Source organism: Leopardus geoffroyi, chromosome E2, assembly GCF_018350155.1.
Source record: "Leopardus geoffroyi isolate Oge1 chromosome E2, O.geoffroyi_Oge1_pat1.0, whole genome shotgun sequence".
Classification (NCBI taxonomy): domain Eukaryota; kingdom Metazoa; phylum Chordata; class Mammalia; order Carnivora; family Felidae; genus Leopardus; species Leopardus geoffroyi.
In genome coordinates, this window is record NC_059335.1 from 12,495,954 (window position 1) to 12,517,523 (window position 21,570).

Sequence of the window (21,570 nt, forward strand, 5' to 3'; positions counted from 1 at the left end):
TGGGCTCTGTGCTGACAGCTCAGAGCCTGGAGCCTGCTTCGGATTCTGTGTCTCCCTCTCTGTCCCTCCCCCACTTGTGCTCTGCTCTCTCTTTCAAAAATAAAATAAACTTAAAAAAAAAAAAAAAAAGATCAAGTAGTGTTAGAACGTTTCTATACCTTCATTAAATGAACATGTTTATTGTAAATTCTCTATGCTTTTATAGGCATAAGGAAGTTGTGTCTCACGTTAGCCAAATCATCCTATAGAGTGAATACTCTGCCATTCTAATCAGAGAGGTGACAGTGAGGGGTTTCTTATTCTAATTAAATCGTCTTGTGACTTGTGTCATGTTCTTGAAACTGTGAATGTTGTCTCTCACATCATTTCTGGAAAAGGGCAAACTTCTTAATTTCTAATCATTCATAAAGTGGTTGATACTTTTATAAAATATGATAATTTTATGGCAGTAACAAATTGCTATAAAAGTTTGCAAACATTTACTCTCGCTTTCTGCATTCATCTCATGATGGACAGGTAACAATTTTGTGGACTGGCACTAGGCTCTAGACAAGTTTTAGTAGTACTTCTCTAAGGGCCTTCCTACATCCCAATTTAAAGGGTTTCTCACTTGGATGAAGTCTATGATGTACCCTGAGATACTTATCACATCTCTAAGGCTCCCCACATTCCTTACATTCATAATATTTCACAGCAGTATGAGTTCTCTAATGTGCAGAGCAAAAACTGAATTACGATTAGGTTCTTCCTACATTCCTTAAAGTGTTTCTAATGAGTATGAATTCTCCAATGTTTCCCAGACTTTGTGCCAAGAATAAAGATCTTCACACGTTCCTTACATTTGAATGGTTTCACATCAGTATAAATTGATGTTCAATAAGATTGTACAAAATCCTAAAGGCCTTTTCATATTCCTTATATTCAAAGCATTTCTCACTAGTATGAATTTTCTGATATATCAAGTAAACTGTCCACACACAGGTAAGGGTTTTACACATTCGCTACATTTATAAGTTTTCTCAAGAGTAAGATTCTCCTTGTATTGTTCGTACACATAAAAAATGTGTTCACATCTCTTCAATCAGAAAGTTTCATCAGTATCAATTGTCTCATTTAAGTTGTCCATATAAAGGCTTCCCCACATTCTTTATATTCATAAGGTTTGTCATTACTATGAGTTCTCTCATGTTGAACAAGGTTTGAGCCATGAACAAAGGTCTTCCCAAATTCCTTACATTGATAAGGGTTCTCACCAGCATGAAATCTCTGATGAACAGTAAGTTGATAGCCACTACCAAAGGCCTTCCCACATTGCTTACATTCATAGGACTTCTCACCAGTATGGATTCTCTCATGTTTAACAAGGCTTGAAGCCCAACTAAAGGCCTTCCCACATTCCTTACACTTAAAAGGTTTCTCACCAGTATGGATTTTCTGATGTTGCGTAAGGTGATAGCCACGACTGAAAGCCTTCCCACATTCTTTACATTCATAAGGTTTCTCGCCAGTATGGATTCTCTCATGTTGAACAAGACTTGAGCCACAATTAAAGGTCTTCCCACATTCCTTACATTCATAGGGCTTCTCACCAGTATGAAATATCTGATGTCGAGTAAGTTGATAGCTACTACCAAAGGCCTTCCCACATTCTTTACATTCATAGGACTTCTCACCAGTATGGATTCTCTCATGTTTAACAAGGCTTGAACCCCAACTAAAAGCCTTCCCACATTCCTTACATTCAAAAGGTTTTTCACCAGTATGGATTTTCTGATGTTGAGTGAGGTGATAGCCACGACTGAAGGCCTTCCCACATTCTTTACATCCATAAGGTTTCTCGCCAGTATGGATTCTCTCATGTTGAATAAGACTTGAGCCACAATTAAAGGTCTTCCCACATTCCTTACATTCATAGGGTTTCTTGCCAGTATGAAATACCTGATGTCGAGTAAGTTGATAGCCCCAACAAAAAGCCTTTCCACATACTTTACATTCATAAGGCTTCTTGCCAGTATGAATTTTCTGATGCTGAGTAAGTTGATAACCACGACTGAAGGCCTTCCCACATTCTTTACATTTATAAGGTTTCTCACCTGTATGAATTATCTCATGTTTAGCAAGGCTTGAGCCCCAAAAAAAGGCCTTCCCACATTCCTTACATTTGTAAGATTTCACACCAATATGAATTTTCTGATGTTGAGTGAGGTGGTAGCCACGACTGAAAGCCTTCCCACATTCTTTACATTCATAGGGTTTCTCACCAGTATGGATTCGTTCATGTTTAACAAGACTAGATCCCCAACTAAAGGTCTTCCCACATTCCTTACATTCATAGGGTTTCTCACCAGTATGAAATCTCTGATGCACAGTAAGTTGATAGGCACTAAAAAAGTCCTTCCCACATTCACTACATTCAAAGTGCTTTTCAGTCGTATGAGTTCTCTCATGTTGCACAAGTTTTGACCCATGACTACAAGCCTTCCCACATTCCTTACAAATATAGCGTTTCTCTCTATTATGAATTCTTTGATGTGCACTAAAAGATTTGCTTTTTCTGTAAGTGGGCATTTTTTCATAGCTAATTATCATTTGACTAAAGTATGCCTCTTGATGTCCCTGTAGTCCCTCCAATTTGCTTTTGCACTTAGAATTATTTTTGAAAATGAATGCCTCAAGGCCAAGAGTTTTACTTCTTTCCGTCCTCTCCCATTGGGAAAAATGTATTTCAAAAATGTCTTTTTCTGAAATTTTATTTTTGGTTGCATATGTTGACTCCAAATCTGAAAGAAAACAAGAAAACCACATATTTTATTTCGTTTACCAGAAAAAAAAATTAAAAAACCCTCAACAGAAATACAAGGCAAATTAGAAATAATACCCATTAAAAAAAAAACGAAAGAAAGAAAGAATACCCATAAAAGAACTGGATTATAAGACTTCCTGAGCTCACTCCTAAGCATCAAGTGTCTACCCTGTTGGAACAACAATCTCAGTTTTGACTTTTCAGCTCTTATGTTCTTAATGTTCTGATCTGACAGTTTTCTGGAGGATTCCTCAAAGATCATTTTAACAAGTTCCTTATCTTCCTGTGTGGATGACCCCTTACACAAAATGCCTTTCCATCAAGCAAGCCCTTATGTGCACAGGGGTCGTTCGGCTGAACTTTTTCACAACTATGCGGGTTGGCATCATCAACTGGAATCTAGAAAGTCAAGCACACCTGAAACTAATATTGTATGTCAACTACACTTAAAAAAACAAAACACTAAGCTATACAATACTCCACAGGAATTTTTCTGAGGGATTGGTGTTGGGATAAAAGCAGACAAAACTACTAAGTTCCAAGGCTCTACTGGAGGTGAAACATGTGAAACAAAACCAACTAAAACTGTAATAGAACCTCCACTTAGCTCAAATCCTGATACAATCAAAGAGATAAGCACATCAGTGGTCATGTAGGAAGTTTGGAGCAAAGAACAATTTTTCAATCTAATTTGAAACCAGAAATAAACTGAAACTAATGAAAGCTATGACCCAGTCCCAGCTCAGCTCTAAGCCTGGGGGGATCTGAGTTATCAGCTCCTCCCCCTAAATAGCTGATTTGAGAAACAGGCAGGGATCTATTCTTTACTGTTCTTCAAAATGTCTGGCACACAATGAAAATTTATGCGGTAGGTGAGGAACAGGGAAAGTGTGACCTAAAATCACACCCCTAGCCCCCCAAAAAAACACAAAAGAGACAAAGAGCAGCTGACGTAGATATTAGAATCAGCAGGCAAGGCCATTGAATTATATTTTACAGATTCTGGAAGAAAAGATAGAGAACAGATGGGAAATTTCAGCAAAGAAACACAAACTCTAAAATTATAAAATGGAAATTCTACAACTAAAAAACCCAAACTGAAGCGCAAAGAGAAAAAGGATGGGGGAAAAAAAAATAGAGTCAGACCTGTGCAACAATATTAAACAATCCAACTTCAGACAACAGCAGTCCCAGAAAGAGCCAAATAAGTACTTGAAAAAGATTATTATTGCCATATTCTTAAAATGTATGAAATGTATAAATAAGCAATCTACTTTTTAGCAAACTGCAAGCAGAATAAATACAAAGAAAAGCAACAACTGGGAACATCATAATCAAACAGTTGAAAACTGAAAATAAAGGAAAAATAATAAAAGGAGGCAAAGGGGGGACATTAAAGTTAGAGAACAACTATAAGAATTGAGGCTGACTTCACATCTGTAACAATGGAAGCTACAAGACAATGGAATGATATCTTCAATGGCTGAAAGAAAGCTTTCAACCTAAAGTTCTATATAAAGCACAAAGTATTCTTCAAAATGAAGATGAGAGATTTCCAGCCCCAGCCATAAAGAAAAATCTGGTATTAGACTTACTCTCACACTATAAACAGCTCTAAAGCTATAAAGCAGTATACCAGATGGGGAGCCTGGGTGGCTCCGTCGGTTAAGCAACTGACTTCGGCTCGGGTCACGATCTCACGGTTCGTGGGTTCAAGCCCCACGTCGGGCTCTGTGCTGACAGCTCGGAGCCTGGAGCCTGCTTCAGATTCCGTGTCTCCCTCTCTCTCTGCCCCTCCCCCTCCTCGTGCTCTGTCTCTCAAAAAAAAATAAACATTTAAAAAAATTAAAAAACAAACAGTGTACTAGACACAGGGCTGAAAAACTTTTAGAGACAATTCTTAGGAGAACTTTCTATTCACCCTTTCTGCCTGGCTGCGTCCTCCAAAATTGGGTAAAGGAAAATGAAGTCCAAATATACAGCAGTGGTTTCACTGGGCAAAGGATACTGGTATCTGAGTTCAGGACTGCTAAGGCAGCTGGAATTTGTAGCTCATGGTTTAGCAAGTAAAGGAGCCATGAATCTGTAACTAAATATTAATTTATGCATCCATACAGTGACTCTCCACAAGGTACTTGGAGTACCAACCCAGACTGAGTGGAAAGAGGCATTCATCTGAGGCCTCACAAAGCCCATACAGTGAAAGACTCATCACCTGCTGCAGTAGTCCTCAAACTTGGTCTCAGAACCCCTTATACTCTTAATTATTGGTGAATTCTTTGCTTGCTCATGCATAAGTGTATTTGCAATACAAAATACACAAGGTTAGTATTTTTGTGTAATGGTGATTTTATGACATCTTAGGTGACTTATTAAAGGGTAGAAGAGTACTGTGGGATAGGTCTGTGGGAAGTAATTTTAATGATGTTTAACTGGGCAAAGATAAACTGTAGTAACTATTGCTGCTTTACTTAACGATGTTTTATTTCTTTGTATACATGAACATTTGGGTATAAGGACTGTGTGTACATCCAAAAGGAAGTCACAGAACTTAAACTGACCAATCTAATCTTACAACTACCTTGAGATGGCCAAATGTAAACTAAATGCAATGCACTTTTGTATAGCTTAGCATCAATAGATAGTTCAGTAAACTTGAATTTAGTTCAACCAGTCTGAACTGCCATGCAAGAGCTTATATGACAATTACTTGGTAAGGAAGGCTTAACGATATTAGTAAATGAAAAGAGATTTAACTACTTTTTAAATGTTAAAAAAAAAAACAAAACAAACCAAACCGGGGCACCTGGATGCCTCAGTCGGTTAAGCATCCGACTTCCACTTAGGTCATGATCTCACAGTTCATGAGTCTGAGTTCTGCATCAGGTGAGAATGAGCCCCACTTCCGGCACCATACTGACAGTGCAGAGCCTGCACGGGATTTTCTCTCTCTCTCTCTCTCTCTCTCTCTCCCCCTCTGCCTCTCCCTCTCCCTGCCTCACCCATCTGCTCCCCCCACCTCAAAAAAATAAAATAAAAACACTTAAAAATAAATAAAGAAATAAATGCTAAAAAAAAAATCACTGCGGGCTCAAAAGAGCTTTTGTTTGCGCAAGTTAGATTTTCCAATATTTACCATACTAGAAATTAAAACGGAAAAATTAAAGATATTTATTAATTCACTTGAAAATAATGAATCACTCTGTCAGTACAATAAATTTATAAAAGTTACATTTTCTAAAACAAAAAAATAAGTATTATCTTAATTTTTTGTGACTCTCTTTAATGTATGGCTTAACAGAAGTCAACTGGATTCTCGTATCTGCTTCTGCATTCACTCTATGGCAATATGCTATTGTGACTGAAATATACGAAGGAAATCTAGCCTCCCACATATATGCAACTGTTATTCTTTGATACTGTGGGTATGTTACTATTTGATGCTACAGTAAAACTTGAGAAGGGATAGTTTCATAAAGGTTAGTTGCAAGGTGAAATATGCAAATATACCCATGAACTTTTCATATTAAGTTACCTTAAAATCCACTGCACTTTGAATGATCTTTTATCCGGGCATAATTTTGTAATATCGTGCACTGGTCATGTGAAAAATGGTGGCTCGTGGAGTTATGCAGATCTTCGAAATGTTCACACATTACATAATATTTAAAAAATCATGTGTTAATATTACCTTCTATCTCATCAGAAAAATGTTTATGTATTGGGAAGTTGTAAAAGCTCAAAATGGTAGATGTAAGTTTGACACAATTCTAAGTTTTACTTCAAAGTCTGAATTCTATCACTGGCAAAAAATACTGTTACTTGTCTTTCAAGTGGCGGGCTCAACTTGTGAGAAAATTTTTCTAACTACCGAAGTCTCAATAATAGTGTAATAGTTCATCTGTTAGGCATTCTTTCAAAAACAAAGTGGTGTCCCATGAAAAGAACAGCCAGTTTAACTCACAATTCAAACACCTGCGCCAGTGGTTTTCCTCAAGGCATGCACCACACTTGGGTATACAGCAGAAGAGTTTAATGAATATTTCCCATTTCACCACAAAGGATATTTTTTTTTTTAATTTTTTTTCAACGTTTATTTATTTTTTTGGGACAGAGAGAGACAGAGCATGAACGGGGGAGGGGCAGAGAGAGAGGGAGACACAGAATCGGAAACAGGCTCCAGGCTCTGAGCCATCAGGCCAGAGCCCCACGCGGGGCTCGAACCCACGGACCACGAGATCGTGACCTGGCTGAAGTCGGACGCTTAACCGACTGCACCACCCAGGCGCCCCCACAAAGGATATTTTTTAAATGCATATTCGAGGGTCAAGAATACAGGCTCATGATGGGGCGCCTGGGTGGTGCAGTCGGTTAAGCGTCCGGCTTCAGCCAGGTCACGATCTCGCGGTCCGTGAGTTCGAGCCCCGCGTCGGGCTCTGGGCTGATGGCTCAGAGCCTGGAGCCTGTTCCTGATTCTGTGTCTCCCTCTCTCTCTGCCCCTCCCCCGTTCATGCTCTGTCTCTCTCTGTCCCAAAAATAAATAAACGTTGAAAAAAAAAAAATTTTTTTAAAAAAAAGAATACAGGCTCATGAGCCAGACTTCCTTACAGGCTCAATTGCTGCAACCTTCTCCCACCAGCTGTGTGACCCCGGGAAGTCACTTACACTATATGTGTCTCTGTATTCTCATGCATTAAAAGGGGATAAAAACAATACTTGCCTCAAGGGGATGTTGTGAAAGTTAATTAAGCTAATGTACTTGCTCTGCTTAGAACACAGCCTGGTTTGGGGCGCCTGGGTGGCTCAGTCGGTCGAGCAGCTGACTCTTGATTTTGGCTCAGGTCACGATCTCAACAGTTTGTGGGATCGAGCCCAAGTCAGGCTCTGCACTGACAGCATGGAGCCTCCTTGGGATTCTCTCCCTCTCTCTCTGTCCCTCCCGAGCTCTCACATGCACATGTGCTCTCTCTCTCTCAAAATAAACAAACTTAAAAAAGAGAAAACAACACAGCCTGGCGTATGGTTGGCAGAGTGTTAAGTGTTAATATTGTCAGAGTTACTATTGTTATTTTGCTAACAGGAAAAGAAGCTTCAGGAGACATTTTTAGGATTGAATTCCGTGTAGAGTTTAACTTTGTAAAATACAAGGTTCACAGATCGCAACTTTCAGCCTCCAACATGTTGAAAGGAACGTGTTCGCTTAGTGTGAAATGAATTGTTTATTCGATCCTCCACTGCATAAAGTGAAGGGGCTCTTTTGAAAGTCGGAGTACATCAGGACCCTGTTTCTAGCTGCACTCTCTGCATGTGGGTCAAAAACTAACAAAGAGCAGTGCTTCTTTGATGTGTATAAAAATCACCCAGGGATCTTGTGTAAATGTAGACTCTGTTCGGCATGTCTGGGATAGGACCTGGCAACTGTATTTCTTTTTTTAATACTTCATTCATTAATTCATTCACTTATATATGTAAGTGATGAATCACTAACTTCTATTCCTGAAACCACTATGACACTATAAGTTAACTAACTAGAATTTAAATATTAATTTGGGGAAGAAAAAAAAAAAAGACAAGCTGGTAGAAGCAGCTGATGTTAGGTATGTGTGTAATATTTAACAATAAAAAACCTAACACCGGGGCACCTGGGTAGCTCAGTTGGTTGAGCATCCAACTCTTGATTTCCATTCAGTGAGATCAAGCCCCACGTCTCAAACCCCTACTTGAGATTCTCCCTCTCCCCTCCCTCTCTTTGCCCTTCCCCCGCTTGCTCACATACTCTCTTTCAAAAATAAATAAATGAACTTAAAAAAAAAAAAAAGCTAAAACCCCAGTAAACCAAATAAAGGCTTCTAATCACCCAGAAAACAATCCACATTCCTCCCCCAAACCAACAAAACTGCCTACCGTTTGGGCCCTGCCTATCTCCTTCACTAACTTCTTGGTATCCTCTCCTTCACTAACTCTGTTCTGGTCTTCCTATGGTTCCTCAAACATTAACAATCACATTCTGAGGAGCAAGCACACAGATAATCGTTAGACACGTTGAAGTTAAACACAGTATGAAACAATGGTTACGAACTGAATGCCCCATAATGCAAATCCAGCTCCTTGTAAAGAAGAGAGGCCACTACAGGAAAAGCCAGAGGAAGGTGTGAAGGTATGGGACGATCAAGGAGCTTGCTGAACCCATTTCTAATCCAACAAATATTAAGTTGTCCCTTTGAGAACAGGGAGAAGAAATTGACCTGGTTTCTTCAAAGACAGCCCTATAATTCCCACAGGGAAAGCCAATGGTGCAGAGAAGATTCTAAAGTATTTCAGGCAGATGACCTTACCCAATGAGACCAAGTTACTATAGTTCTCCAACATCACATCCACGTACAAGTCCCTCTGAGCAGGGTCCAGGCACTCCCACTCCTCCTGAGAGAAGTCGATGGCCACATCCCTGAAAGTCACCAAGCCCTAAAACCAAAAACCCATACATTACTTGGGAAATTAAAGAAATTTAAGAATTTAAGAAAATATTTCTAAGAGGGGGAAAAAGGATGACGAAGGATAAACCGCAAGAAGAGGAAAATGTAACAACCAAGTAGGCTGGAGGCCTGTGATACATATAGGTAGAGAAAAGTAAAGAAATTAGTACAACTAAAGCAGAGTGTTACACATTCTAGAAGAATCCTGTTACAGCAGAAAAAATTTCTTGGATATTGTGAGATAGGTAAGTAAGCTATCTAGACTTGTCTGGTAATATATAAAATAATCCCAGTTTCTCTTCTATTAAATAAAAGTGGTGTTGGGGGGGGAGGTTGTTTATGAGTATGTAAACACACATACAACCTGCTATGTGCCTGCCTCGTAAATTCTTTATAAACGTAAACTGCTACACCATCCTTTCCCTTTCAGGCTTTAAGGAACAGAAAACACAAAAAGAAATTTTTTTTCCCCAAATGCACTATAAAATCTCTATTTCAGAAAAATGACTTCCATTAAATTGCAGATTATCATTAAGCCTCAAGTAAACCATTCCATTAGATTACAACGTAAGCATTTTTTTCTTACACATCTTACAAATACATGTTTTTATTAGCTGCATTCAGGTCATCATATAGGTATATGAAATTAATACCTCCATTATATTTATACAGTTAGGCTGAGCAAAACTTCTGAAGACTTTCTTAATTCTAGAAATCTACTATCATCCAGTATTTAGAAACCTCAGTCACCTTACTTGTTACCATCAACCACACCTCACCTGACACCATCCTCATTCCCAAGCAGGACACTGCCAATAGAGCACATCATATATGACACAGGTGTCACCAAGATCCGTGCATCCTGGTCAATAACCAAATGGACTCTGACACTGGTGTTCATTGATTGGGGAACCACACTTTCCCTGGAAAGACCCACTCACAAGCCCCTGCATCCAAAAAGCCTTGCAAAGCCTCACAGAGACTGAGGCTGAGCCCAAGAAATCCCAAATTCCATCTTATCTCTCTGGGAGACTCAGGTCCATGAAGAAGTTCCAAGTTTGCCTGTATGACCAAATGGGACCCTCATCACTGACTCATCACACCACAGACCTGAGATGGGAATAAGGAATTCTGATAAGGGAAATGGCGCAGCCCTAGTGGACCAAAGACAGAAGTGATTACGAAGGGCACCACCCAAGACAGCCTACCATGGATATGTCCTAGGTAAACACCAAAGCTCTTCCAGAGAAGGCACAAGCAACTGAAATTGTTCTCTTGCGTGACCATCCAGCTGTCTAAGGGCATTGTATCCTGACTGGCTTCTTTCCTAGATGCCAGCCAATCAGCACCTTAACCTGAAAAAGGAATAACTGTTGTTTTCAAAATGTCTACAGTCTTCATTCTCCCGTTTTTCCTTCCCTTGTAAATAAATCATTGGTGTTTTAAAGATGAAATCAGTCTACTGCTGGTTTTCCTTGTATATAAGTAAAAGTGTGCTGTTAACTACATTTCTTCAAGTTATTCTTTGACAGAAGCTCAAGTATTTCCCTCAAAAGACTGCATCCCTTCGCTGCTCTTGATAGAAGACCGAGCGCACAGATGTTGGATGTGTTCAATGACCATGACGACACTGAATGGAAAGGCACATACGAAGGACACTGGGCTACTTGGCACTATCCTTTACTGGAATAGGGGGAACTGAGAGGCAGGTTCAGGAGTGGGGTTCTGTTATGCAGAAAGCATTCGGATAATTAAGGAAAAGATTCATATGACCTAAAAATCACAGTATTTCAAGGAGAGAGAAATAACCAACTTACATCAGTCATGGTTCTAGAACTGCAAGAACTAATTAATAATCCATGGGGTTCCTCTATTGGTGAAGCACAGAATCCAGAAAAGTCAGAGCTGGGGAGGGGAAAAAAAAGCTTTAGACCAGATGTGAAGTGATCCCATCCTGACTTAAGCTAATATAAACTTCTACCTCTGCCATTCCTCCTCCTACCCCCCACACTCCCACACCATCTTTGAAATCTAAACTCTCCCCTCAAACCCGAAGGTCCTTCAGTAGGAAGGTTTCTGGCAGTGCCTGATACTGGGGATGCTGATATGAGACTGAGGCTGGACCACTGGTCCTTCCCAGACCAGATCTCCCTCCCACCATTCTGCCTCTCCGAGCTGAGAAAGAGCAACAACAGTCCAAGTGAGAACATCTTTCATGGGCTCGGGGCTCAAGAAGGTTGGTCAAGATACGGGTGGACAGGACGTACAACTGCCTGAGCCCAAAAAGCTGACCTCTTAACGCGTTCAGAACATACACGCAACAGAATACGAGAAACTAAGCTAAGTCGGGGGAAATAATCAAAATATACTGTCAATAGAAAATACAGCTTGCAGGATGTATAGTATGATTATATTTATAAATTGTATAACAATATAGAAAAGACTGACAATCACGTGTCTACAGATGAAAAAAGTGTTTAGGAAAAAAAAGTGTTTAGAAAGTTATACATCTATATACAATAAGGGTTTTCTTTTTATTGTGGTCATAATGTTCTTTTTGTTTAAGTATTCTGCATAACTGTTGTAACCCTGGCCATGCATTATACTAAATATATAATTTCTACATACACTCCCGTTTTGCCTAGAAAAAAAGTGGCTGAAATTCCCCCAAGAAATGTCATGGATATATTGATGAGATCTCAATCCTGCTTCTCTTCATGTCCTCTGACACATGGGTTTATTTTATATCTGAACTTGTCTTTTTAGACAGGATACTTTCCTGATAATTGCTGAAGGATCCTACTGGTCTCACTTAGCAACTAACATTAGTAGGATACAAACTACAGGGTATCCAACACGCAGGATAAATTCTATTTGCCTCTGCAAAACCAGTCGTGACCGACAGTATTGCCTGTAATTACCTTCCTATGAGTTTCCAAGACAGGTTACCTGAGTTGTTTCTTGGCCTTTGTTGCTGGCAGCCTTAACTTCATTCCTATGTAAATTTAGTCTTCCTTGTCTTAAAGGCAACAACCATGTCTTTCAGTTACTGTATCACTACCCAAGTCCTATCTCAGGGTCTTAAATTTGGGACAAATTTTTATCCAAAATTCCCTTATGGAAACGTGTCCTTAAATAGCTAGAGAAGTACAGATGTATACACAAGAATATTCAACCAAAAATCATTTATGAGATAACCAAGAATTAGAAACTACCTAACAGTAAGCAAAAGGTTTGCTCAACTGTGGCCTGCTGTGCCCTCATTAGTTTGGTGGTATTAGACCATATTAATTGAAGAAAGACACACATAATCAATTTCTTGGTGATACAGGCAAGTTTGTAAAGGATACACAATGTGGGAAGCGTATCTGAAATTAAGATAAAGGCTCTGGTGTCGACTTTCAGGATGTGAATCTGGGCTCGACAGTGACCAATTTCTCAACACTTCTATTTCCTCGTCAATAAAAGAAAAAGAGAAGGATAGGAACACTGTCTGCTACAGAGGGCTGCACTGAAGATTAAGTAAGAAAATCCACATACAATACTGGTGTATGATAGGGGAATCTGGCTGGCTCGTTCGGAGGAGCATAAGGCTCTTGATTTCAGGGTCGTGAGTCTGAGCCCCATGTGGAGTGTAGAGATTTCTTAAATTACAAAAAAAAAAAAAAAAAAAAAAAAAAAAATAGTGGGGTGCCTAGGTGGCTCAGGTAATAAATACAGCATCCGACTTCAGCTCAGGTCATGATCTCACAGTCCATGAGTTTGAGCCCCACCTCGGGCTCTGTGCTGACAGCTCAGAGCCTGAAGCCTGCTTCGGATTCTGTGTCTCCTTCTTTCTTTGTCCCTCCCCCACTCGAGCTCTATCTCTCTCTATCTCAAAAATAAATAAATGTTAAAAAAAGAAACAAAAAAAAAAACTAGTGTACGATAATTACTTAACCTAAGTTTTAGCCATTATTACTGAAAATGGAGATTACTATCCCTTATTCTGTTATAATAAGAAAAGTTAATGACCCTTTCCATATTTTCATAATAAAATCCATGCTTCTCAGGTGTGTTTTCTTACAAAGTTAACTAAAGTTTCACAGTCCAGCCTTAAGCCCACTATTCTTCCTAAATAACAACATAAGCACAACAGGTTCTCAGAAAGACACAGAGGAGATATCCCCCACTCCCAGAAGCTGCAGATAGAGACAGGACTCAACATCATAAAGCTGGCTCAGAAAATACAACCCAATTAGATGTCAAGAGGAGAACATTAACCAGAGGTGTGATCTTGTTCTGTGCAAATTGGTGGTTTATTAAATGTCCATAACTATAACCTTCTTATTCTACCTTCTGTTATTAATATCTGTCCTTGGAAATATTATTTGTAAAATAGGTTTTTATAAGACAGAACAAAGACACTGGAAATTATCACTATTTTCTGTGGAAATAACCTTTAAAATAATCTAATTCTGAAAGGCTGTCTTTGAGGCTCTTGTAATTAACTTTTAAATGGTGTTTACATTCCTAAAAGTTGTGAATACTTCAGGTTTTTAAATAAAGAAGAAATCACTAACACTTCTCTCTTCTTCCTGCACATTCAAGAGTAAAACAAAACCCACACGTGGGTTGGACTTCTCCATCAAAATAAAAGCTAGAGAGTCTTTAATTCAGTTGTATCACCAATTACTGTTATCTTATTCAGCAGAAACAAAACCAGACACATAGGCTTACAGGAAAAAAAATTTTTAAACAGAAATGCACCAAAATATTAAGAATGATTAACTCTAGGGGTGCCTGGGTGGCTCAGTCAGTTAAGCGTCCAACATCGGCTAGGGCATGATCTTACGGTTTGTGAGTTCGAGCCCCGCATCGGGCTCTGTGCTGACAGCTCAGAGCCTGAAGCCTGCTTCGGATTCTGTGTCTCCCTCTCTCTCTCTGTCCTTTCCTTGATTACGCCCTGTCTCTCTCTCAAAAATAAATAAAACGTTAAAAAAATTTTTTTAAAGAATGATTACCTCTAGAGGATGTAATTCTAATTTCCTTCTCTATGTTCCCTGGACTGTTGAATTTTTTGCAACAAACCTGCATTAATTCCATAACCAGAAATATAAAGATATTTCCAAATGTAAAAAACTGAATGATAGGGAAGGGGCATATTTCAGTCATTAAGAAAACTGAAAAAAACAGAGCCAACCCTGAAGATCAGTGGGCCAGAAACAAAGTACACTGACCAGCTGTTGAACATGCAGGAGCTGGAGCTGACCCCTACACTGAGACACTTTCACTATCAAGATTCCCCTGAAACCAACACACCAATTACGTTCAGTCACCTTCAAAGTCTTGAGGAAGGAAACATATGCACATAAATAGAATAATATTTGGTACAGAACAGATGCTCAACAAGTGTGGCTACACCCCTCCACCTGTTCACTACGGTCAATTAAAACATTTTGGAGACAATCCTTGAAAAATGTCTTTCAGGGGTGCCTGGGTGGCTCAGTTGGTTAAGCATCCGACTTCAGCTCAGGTCATGATCTCACGGTTGGTGAGTTCGAGCCCCTGTCGGGCTCTGTGCTGACAGCTCGGAGCCTGCAGTCTGCTTCGGAATCATGGTCTCCCTCTCTCTCTGCCCCTCCCCCACTCATGCTCTGTGTCTCAAAAATAAAATAAACATTAAAAAAAATGTTTGAGGGGCGCCTGGGTGGCTCAGTCGGTTAAGCGGCCGACTTCAGCTCAGGTCATGATCTCACGGTCCGTGAGTTCGAGCCCCGCGTCGGGCTCTGTGCTGACAGCTCAGAGCCTGGAGCCTGTTTCAGATTCTGTGTCTCCCTCTCTCTGCCCCTCCCCCACTCATGCTCTGTGTCTCAAAAATAAAATAAACATTAAAAAAAATGTTTGAGGGGCGCCTGGGTGGCTCAGTCGGTTAAGCGGCCGACTTCAGCTCAGGTCATGATCTCACGGTCCGTGAGTTCGAGCCCCGCGTCGGGCTCTGTGCTGACAGCTCAGAGCCTGGAGCCTGTTTCAGATTCTGTGTCTCCCTCTCTCTGACCCTCCCCCATTCATGCTCTGTCTCTCTCTGTCTCAAAAATAAATAAACGTTAAAAAAAAAAAATTAAAAAAAAAAATGTTTGAGAATAATGTCTCCCATAACTCTTACTGAATGGGATTCATATAGAACTCACAATATTCTTGAGGACTTCTGTTTATAACAATTACTTAATATTTTATTACTTACATTTTCCTTCTGATTCTTTATAAACATAATTTTTATCAAGTACACATTATTCCATTACAGGAGACAACTGCAATTTACTTAACTGTTTCCATATCACTGGACACTAATCTTGTAAAATCTCCTTCCCAGCTATTAAATCCTAATCCCGGACCAATGGAGCTGGATCTTTTTTGGGTCATGTACATTCGACAATCTCATGAAATTATAGACATTTTTTGCCCACTAAAAAAATAAATTTACAAATATTTATAAAAATTCGGTCTCAAATCCAAGAGATTTGTGATCATCTGGCAATTATAAATGGGACAAAACCTCAGGTTGAGATTTCCTCTACTAGATCATTTGAGCATCTGGTCACTTTTTCAAACTTGAATAGCTGGCTATTAATTGAGAGTAAGGTCAAAAAGGGGCGACTAAGAAGAGGGATGCATGAGCAGGGTAGGTCATTCATCAGGAGGAAAACCCAGGATAGTCACTACTAGTGATATTTCAGGCCAAGAAAGCAAATATTCTCATGATCTAAAAACGAAAGTAACTGTGTGAATAATAAAGAAACACAAACTCACCCTGATCCTTGACTTCAAAATATGCAACAATTCTTCCCTCCTCCTCAGGATCCTTCTTAGAAACCCGGCAGCAGTGGGAGTGGGGGTGGGGGTGGGGGTGCGGGAGGGGGACACCGAAAGACTCATGAGACACCAGCATTTCTTGGAGCACAGACCTAACTAAAACAAAAAAAACAAAAAAGGAAAACCGAAACACCGCCTAGAGCCGTATTCACCTTCAGCCACACAAAACCCAACGGAATTGAAAGGAAGGAAGGTTGCAATCTGTCTCTGAGTTGACAGCAGCTGCTGGGCACGAAGGTCTGGCTGCTCTGAAACATGTAGCTGGCTCCCAAGGAGCTCCGAGACGCGCGCCCCTTCTACGAACCTTACCTCTGGGGCCTCCCCCATCACGTCTTCCAAGAAGCATGTCACGAGGACACTTCCGGATGTACGATTCTCATCCCAAGACTAGCCCTATGCCTTCTTGGCGTGAAACGTTCCCTCTAGGGCTCAGGGTAGGACCCCTTCTCTTGCGGGCATTTAACTTTGGCAGGCCCAAAGAAAGTCTAGAGGGAACCCAGAGCACACAGCCAAAGCAAAACCATAAGGCCACGCACCCCATCACCCGGGCACACATTCCCAATCGCATACACGATCACCGAGGCACACCCCAGCCCTGTCACGCACCATCCTGCTCAGCCGCTAGCGCACACACAGGCTGGAGGCTCCGAACGCGACACACCCAGTCCGCTAACCGGGCCTCCTCACCTCGGGCGCTTCCCGAAGTCACCCCCACACTGGCTGCGGGTTCTGACCCGGCGCTGACTACTTCCTCCGACGCGAGCAACTCACCGCGCGGAGCCCGAGAACCTTCAGGACACCGGAAACGGACCCACAGGCTTATGGGAAATAAGAGACGGCAAGTCCTCGGAGGGCGAGAACCGGGCCATCCAAAGAGCTCTCCGCGGGCAACCTCACCCCGCCCGGAAGAAGACCTGTGCCCGGAGACTTTTGGGAAATGTAGTCCACGGCGGGCAAATCCTCAGAAGCTGGGACCCAGGACCCTTAGAATGCTCCCAGCATGCAACTCGGCTACGCCTAGCAAAGGCGCTTTTTCCAAAGTCAACCCGAACTTCTAGTTTTTGCTGCAGCGAGTAGGTCCCGGCTAGGCGAACATCACATCTCAATAATCTTCGATGTGACTGAGGGAGAATTAAATGGTTTTCAAGGAAGGCTGAGGAATGCATTCTGAGAGTGTTAGAGATTGGAAGGGGAGCGTTGGCGGAGAGGGGCGTGGGGGGATATGACCAGGGACTTAGGCTTCAATGGGCGGCAACATCGCAAGTAAGGTCCATGGGAATAACCCTGAGCGAGGCCACGGGCTTACCTGGTTTACGAGGGACTCGAGTAGGGTCTGGCAGGTTGAACAGATGGCTACGTGTGGCTCGGAGTTTGTGGGTCCAATTCGGTGACTAGGACCTCGTGTGGAGTTGTTTATATTCATGGGATAGTTTCTGCTGGTGTGAATCCTTGTTTCCTTACGTGTAAGGTGGTTTCTGTTAGAGATTATATATTTTTTCAAGAGAAAAGCAACAATACGTGGTCGTGAATTGATACTGTGATCATGTGCAAAGGTCCCTGTAGGACTGAGAGATGAGATCTGGGACATTGTGTGTTAATGTCAGTAACCGAGGACAATTTAGTATTTGGGAGGTTTTTTTAATAGGCTTTTCTTTTGCATACTATGGTGATTATGAAAGCGGATCACTGTTCAGCTGAGATCGAAAAACAGTGCAGTGTTGTGTGGCCTAGTATGTGTTAGTTTGATGATCTGACTGCCAATCACTATATGTACCTGGAAAATTGTAACTGTTAGGATAGTGAGTTTCATTATTTCCACAGTTTCATTATCCGTAAGAGTGGTACAATTACATCTTCTTGGAGCATCAAATTTAAGATGCAGAAAAATATTTACAATTTATCCGCCAAATAATTTAGATATTTTATAATGAATCAATGATGCTTTATGGGAAAGAATGCAAATTGGCATAACGTTTTAAAAGCAAGAAGAAATCAAAGTAATATCCAGTCATAGAGTGGCTGCTGTAGGTGTCCATTCTTCTGTGATGTTAAGGGTACTTAACCAGATAACTTTGAAAGCCCTAGACTAAGGAAGTAAGTTCCTGCTTGTGAACGCAGGTAGATTAGAACAGAGCCCAGAATTAGGGAATCAGATGTACTAGTTTATAGGTCATGCAAGGCAAGGAACCTGGTTGAGACTACATAATTAGTCCATCAGAACACTACTTGTCTTATTTCAAAAAGTGGTAATTACATTTTGTTATATCCTGAGTATACAAAAACCACTTCCTAAACAGTGCCTGATTCCTCTGTTGCAGTTGGCAATTTTGAACCTAAATATTTGTATTTCTTTGACATTTCTGACACTTTTCCTTCAGATATCAAATAGTAGATAGAAACAAAGATAAAGAGCTAATGGTTATACTGTTCGGGAAGAAGATAAAATTCCTTTTCTAACACAATTTCAGAAGAAACTCCTCAATGTTCCTGGGGAGAAAAATGTTTGTTTGTTTGACCTTTTTTGTTGTTGTTGTTTCTCTTCCAAAAGTCCTTCTTTTGCTTCCCCCTCAGTGGCTTAATCACAGCCACAAATTCTTAAAATGCTTTCCCTGTGATCAAACACAGTAGCATTGCTCTCATTAATATTGCAGTAACAAATCTAGAAATGAAACACACCCATCAAAAGTAGGGTGAACAATTAGGTCTGGAGTACCTTTACATCGGAATAGTACATAGCAGTGAAAGTTACTGAATCTATCATAGCATGAGCATTGAGCCATAGAAATATACCTGCAGGATGTTTCATTCATAAAATTTTAAAAAGGAAGAAAAACAATGATATTTTGTGCTTAAGTGGCAGATAATGGAAAACAAGGGCATGGTGAATAAAATTCAGGAACGTGGTAAGTTCAGAGAGGAGGAAAGATGAAAAGGTAGTTGTTAAAGGGATTCAAAGCTATTTCATGGCCCCATGGGCTGCTCTGAAAAGCCATCTTTGCATTGTTCGGGTAGCCCGCTCTCCCACCTCGGGCGCATGCCTGCTCCGTGAGGGTCCTCCATCTCTCGCTTGCTTTTGAATCTGCTGCATGGGGCCACTGGCATGCCCCATCATTTCAGGCACGGCCGTGGACCCCAGCTCCGGTATCACCGCCAAGGACTTAACAGAAGAAGAAGGAAGTTGTGGAGGAGGTGGAGAAGGGAAGAGCTGCACCTGCTGATGGGAACACTAATGAGGAAAATCAGGAGCAGGAGGCCGACAATGAGGTAGATGAGGAAGACAAAGAAGGGGAGGAGGGAAAGGAGGTGGAGGGCCGAGGTGAGGAAAGAGGATGGAGAGGAAGATGATGAGGCCGAGGCAGCTACAGACACACGGGCAGCGGAAGATGGTGAGGATGCTGATGTCGACACCACGAAGCGGAAGATCGATGATGATGACTAGACAGTGAAAAAGGGAAAGTTAAACTTGATAAACAACGACAAAAAATGCCACCAGGACCTCTTCATCCCCCACGTCCAGTCTGAAAATGTAAAGAGGGTCATCTTTGAGTGGAGAGTCGCATCATGGGGAGCGCCACCCACAGATGACCTCTTGCTCTGCCAGCCCCCCCCAGAACCACAGCGGGAATCTGCAACAAGGGAGGAGAAAAGAATCAAAACTTACCAGCGCCTGAGAGGCTCAGTGGGTCAAGCCTCCCGCTCTTGATTTGGGCTCAGGTCATGATCTTACAGTTGGTGAGATGCTTCCCTGTGCCTGCTTGGTAGTCTCCCTCTCTCTCTCTCTCTGCCCCTCCCCCATGCAGATTCTCTGTCTCTCTCTCAAAATAAATAAACTTTAAAAATTTTAATGAAAAAGGGCCAAGATAAAATTTCTTTTTCCCCCTTTTTTGTCTATGAAGTTGCTGTTTATTTATTGTTTGTCCTGTTTGAAGTGTGTGTGAAACAGTGTTTTCCAACAATAAACTGGAATTTTGTTTTGCTGAGTTGTTCTTACAAGAAAACAAAGCACAATTATTTTATGTATTGTATTTCTTAAACTGGATTATATTACATAATTGTATACTGTTATTTTGATATATTCCTCATTGGTTATAAATATTTGTTTATTCGTGATGAAATCTTAAAACTTTTTTGGTATAGGAATTGAATGCAACTGTGTGTGTTGGGAGGGGGATATGTACACCCGATTTTTAAGATGTTCTACACAAGGGGACTGTGGGAACTTGTGAAGGTATGTACAGAGGAGAAACTAATAGATAACCGGTGTAAAAAGAAATTCCAGTTAAAAGTGTAAAAGGCATACCTACACCACTGTTATTTACATATGTGTGTTAAAAGATAGTTAAAAAATAATAATTATTATCACAAGGTAGTAGGCTTTCAGGTGTTTTTCACCTTATATTTTATGGCCTTCATTTGTTGACTTAAAATCTATTTTGTCTGGGGCGCCTGGGTGGCTCAGTTGGTTGAACATCTGACTTTGGCTCAGGTCACGATCTCACGGTTTGTGAGTTCGAGCCCCGCATTGGGCTCTGTGCTGACAGCTCAGAGCCTGGAGCCTGCTTCAGATTCTGTGTTTCCCTCTCTCTCTGTTCCTCCCCTGCTTGCAGTCCATCTCTCTCTCTCTGTCTCTCAAGAATAAATAAAGTTAAAAAAAAACTTTAAAAATCTATTTTGTCTGATACAATTATGGCCACCCCTGCTTTCTTTTGGTTACCATTTGCATGGAAGGTCTGTTTCCATACTTCACTTTCAGCCTATGTGTGTCCTTAAATCTAAAATTACTCTCTTGTAGACAACATATAGTTGGATTATGTTTATACGTTCAGCCACACTGTGTCTTTTGAATGGGGAATTTAATCCATGTATATCTAAAATAATTGTTGATAGAGAAAGACTATTATCATTTTGTTAGTCATTTTCTGTTTGTCTTATGGCTTTTTAAAAACATTTTTATTTATTTTTTGAGAGAGAGACAGAGCGCGAGCAGAGGAAGGGCAGAGAGAGACGGAGGCACAGAATCCCAAGCAGGCTCCAGGCTCTGAGCTGTTAGCACAGAGCCCGGCATGGGGCTCGAACCCATCAACCATGAGATCATGACCTGAGCCAAAGTCAGGTGCCCAATTGACTGAGTCACCTAGGCACCCCTGCCTTATGGCTTTTTTTCTCCCTCTTTTCCTCTCTTCCTTTGTGCTTCCTTGATTTTTTTTGTAGTGTCATGATTTGATTCCTTTCAAATTATCTTTTGGGTATAGTCTATAAGTATTTCCTTTGTGGTTACTATGAGGTTTACATAAAACAGCTTGTAATTATAACTATCTGGGGGTGCCTGGGTAGCTCAGTGGGTTAAGTATCTGACTTCAGCCCAGGTCAAGATCCTGCACTTCGTGGGTTCGAGCCCCGCTTCGGCCTCTGTGCTGACAGCTTGGAGCCTGGAGCCTGCTT

At 40.9% G+C, this 21,570-nt stretch overlaps 1 protein-coding gene across 14 annotated transcripts; it reads right to left on the reverse strand.

Moving 5' to 3' along the window:
- Positions 1 to 982: 982 nt before the first annotated feature.
- Positions 983 to 17,041, reverse strand: ZNF283 (zinc finger protein 283). 14 transcript variants are annotated; one of them, XM_045442072.1, is made up of 6 exons: positions 16,816 to 16,928; positions 16,066 to 16,117; positions 11,094 to 11,181; positions 10,485 to 10,631; positions 9,139 to 9,265; positions 983 to 2,780 (listed from the first exon to the last, which is right to left on the reverse strand). In XM_045442072.1, the coding sequence occupies exons 4-6, from the start codon at positions 10,485 to 10,487 to the stop codon at positions 1,114 to 1,116; spliced, it is 1,797 nt and encodes a 598-aa protein (XP_045298028.1). In that variant the 5' UTR covers positions 10,488 to 10,631; positions 11,094 to 11,181; positions 16,066 to 16,117; positions 16,816 to 16,928; the 3' UTR covers positions 983 to 1,113. The 14 variants fall into 14 exon arrangements, 13 of the variants coding, with proteins under 13 accessions (XP_045298028.1, XP_045298024.1, XP_045298025.1 ...); XM_045442068.1 differs by lacking the exon at positions 10,485 to 10,631 and having other exon boundaries at positions 16,735 to 16,929; XM_045442069.1 differs by lacking the exon at positions 10,485 to 10,631 and having other exon boundaries at positions 16,066 to 16,120; positions 16,735 to 16,929.
- Positions 17,042 to 21,570: the final 4,529 nt, after the last annotated feature.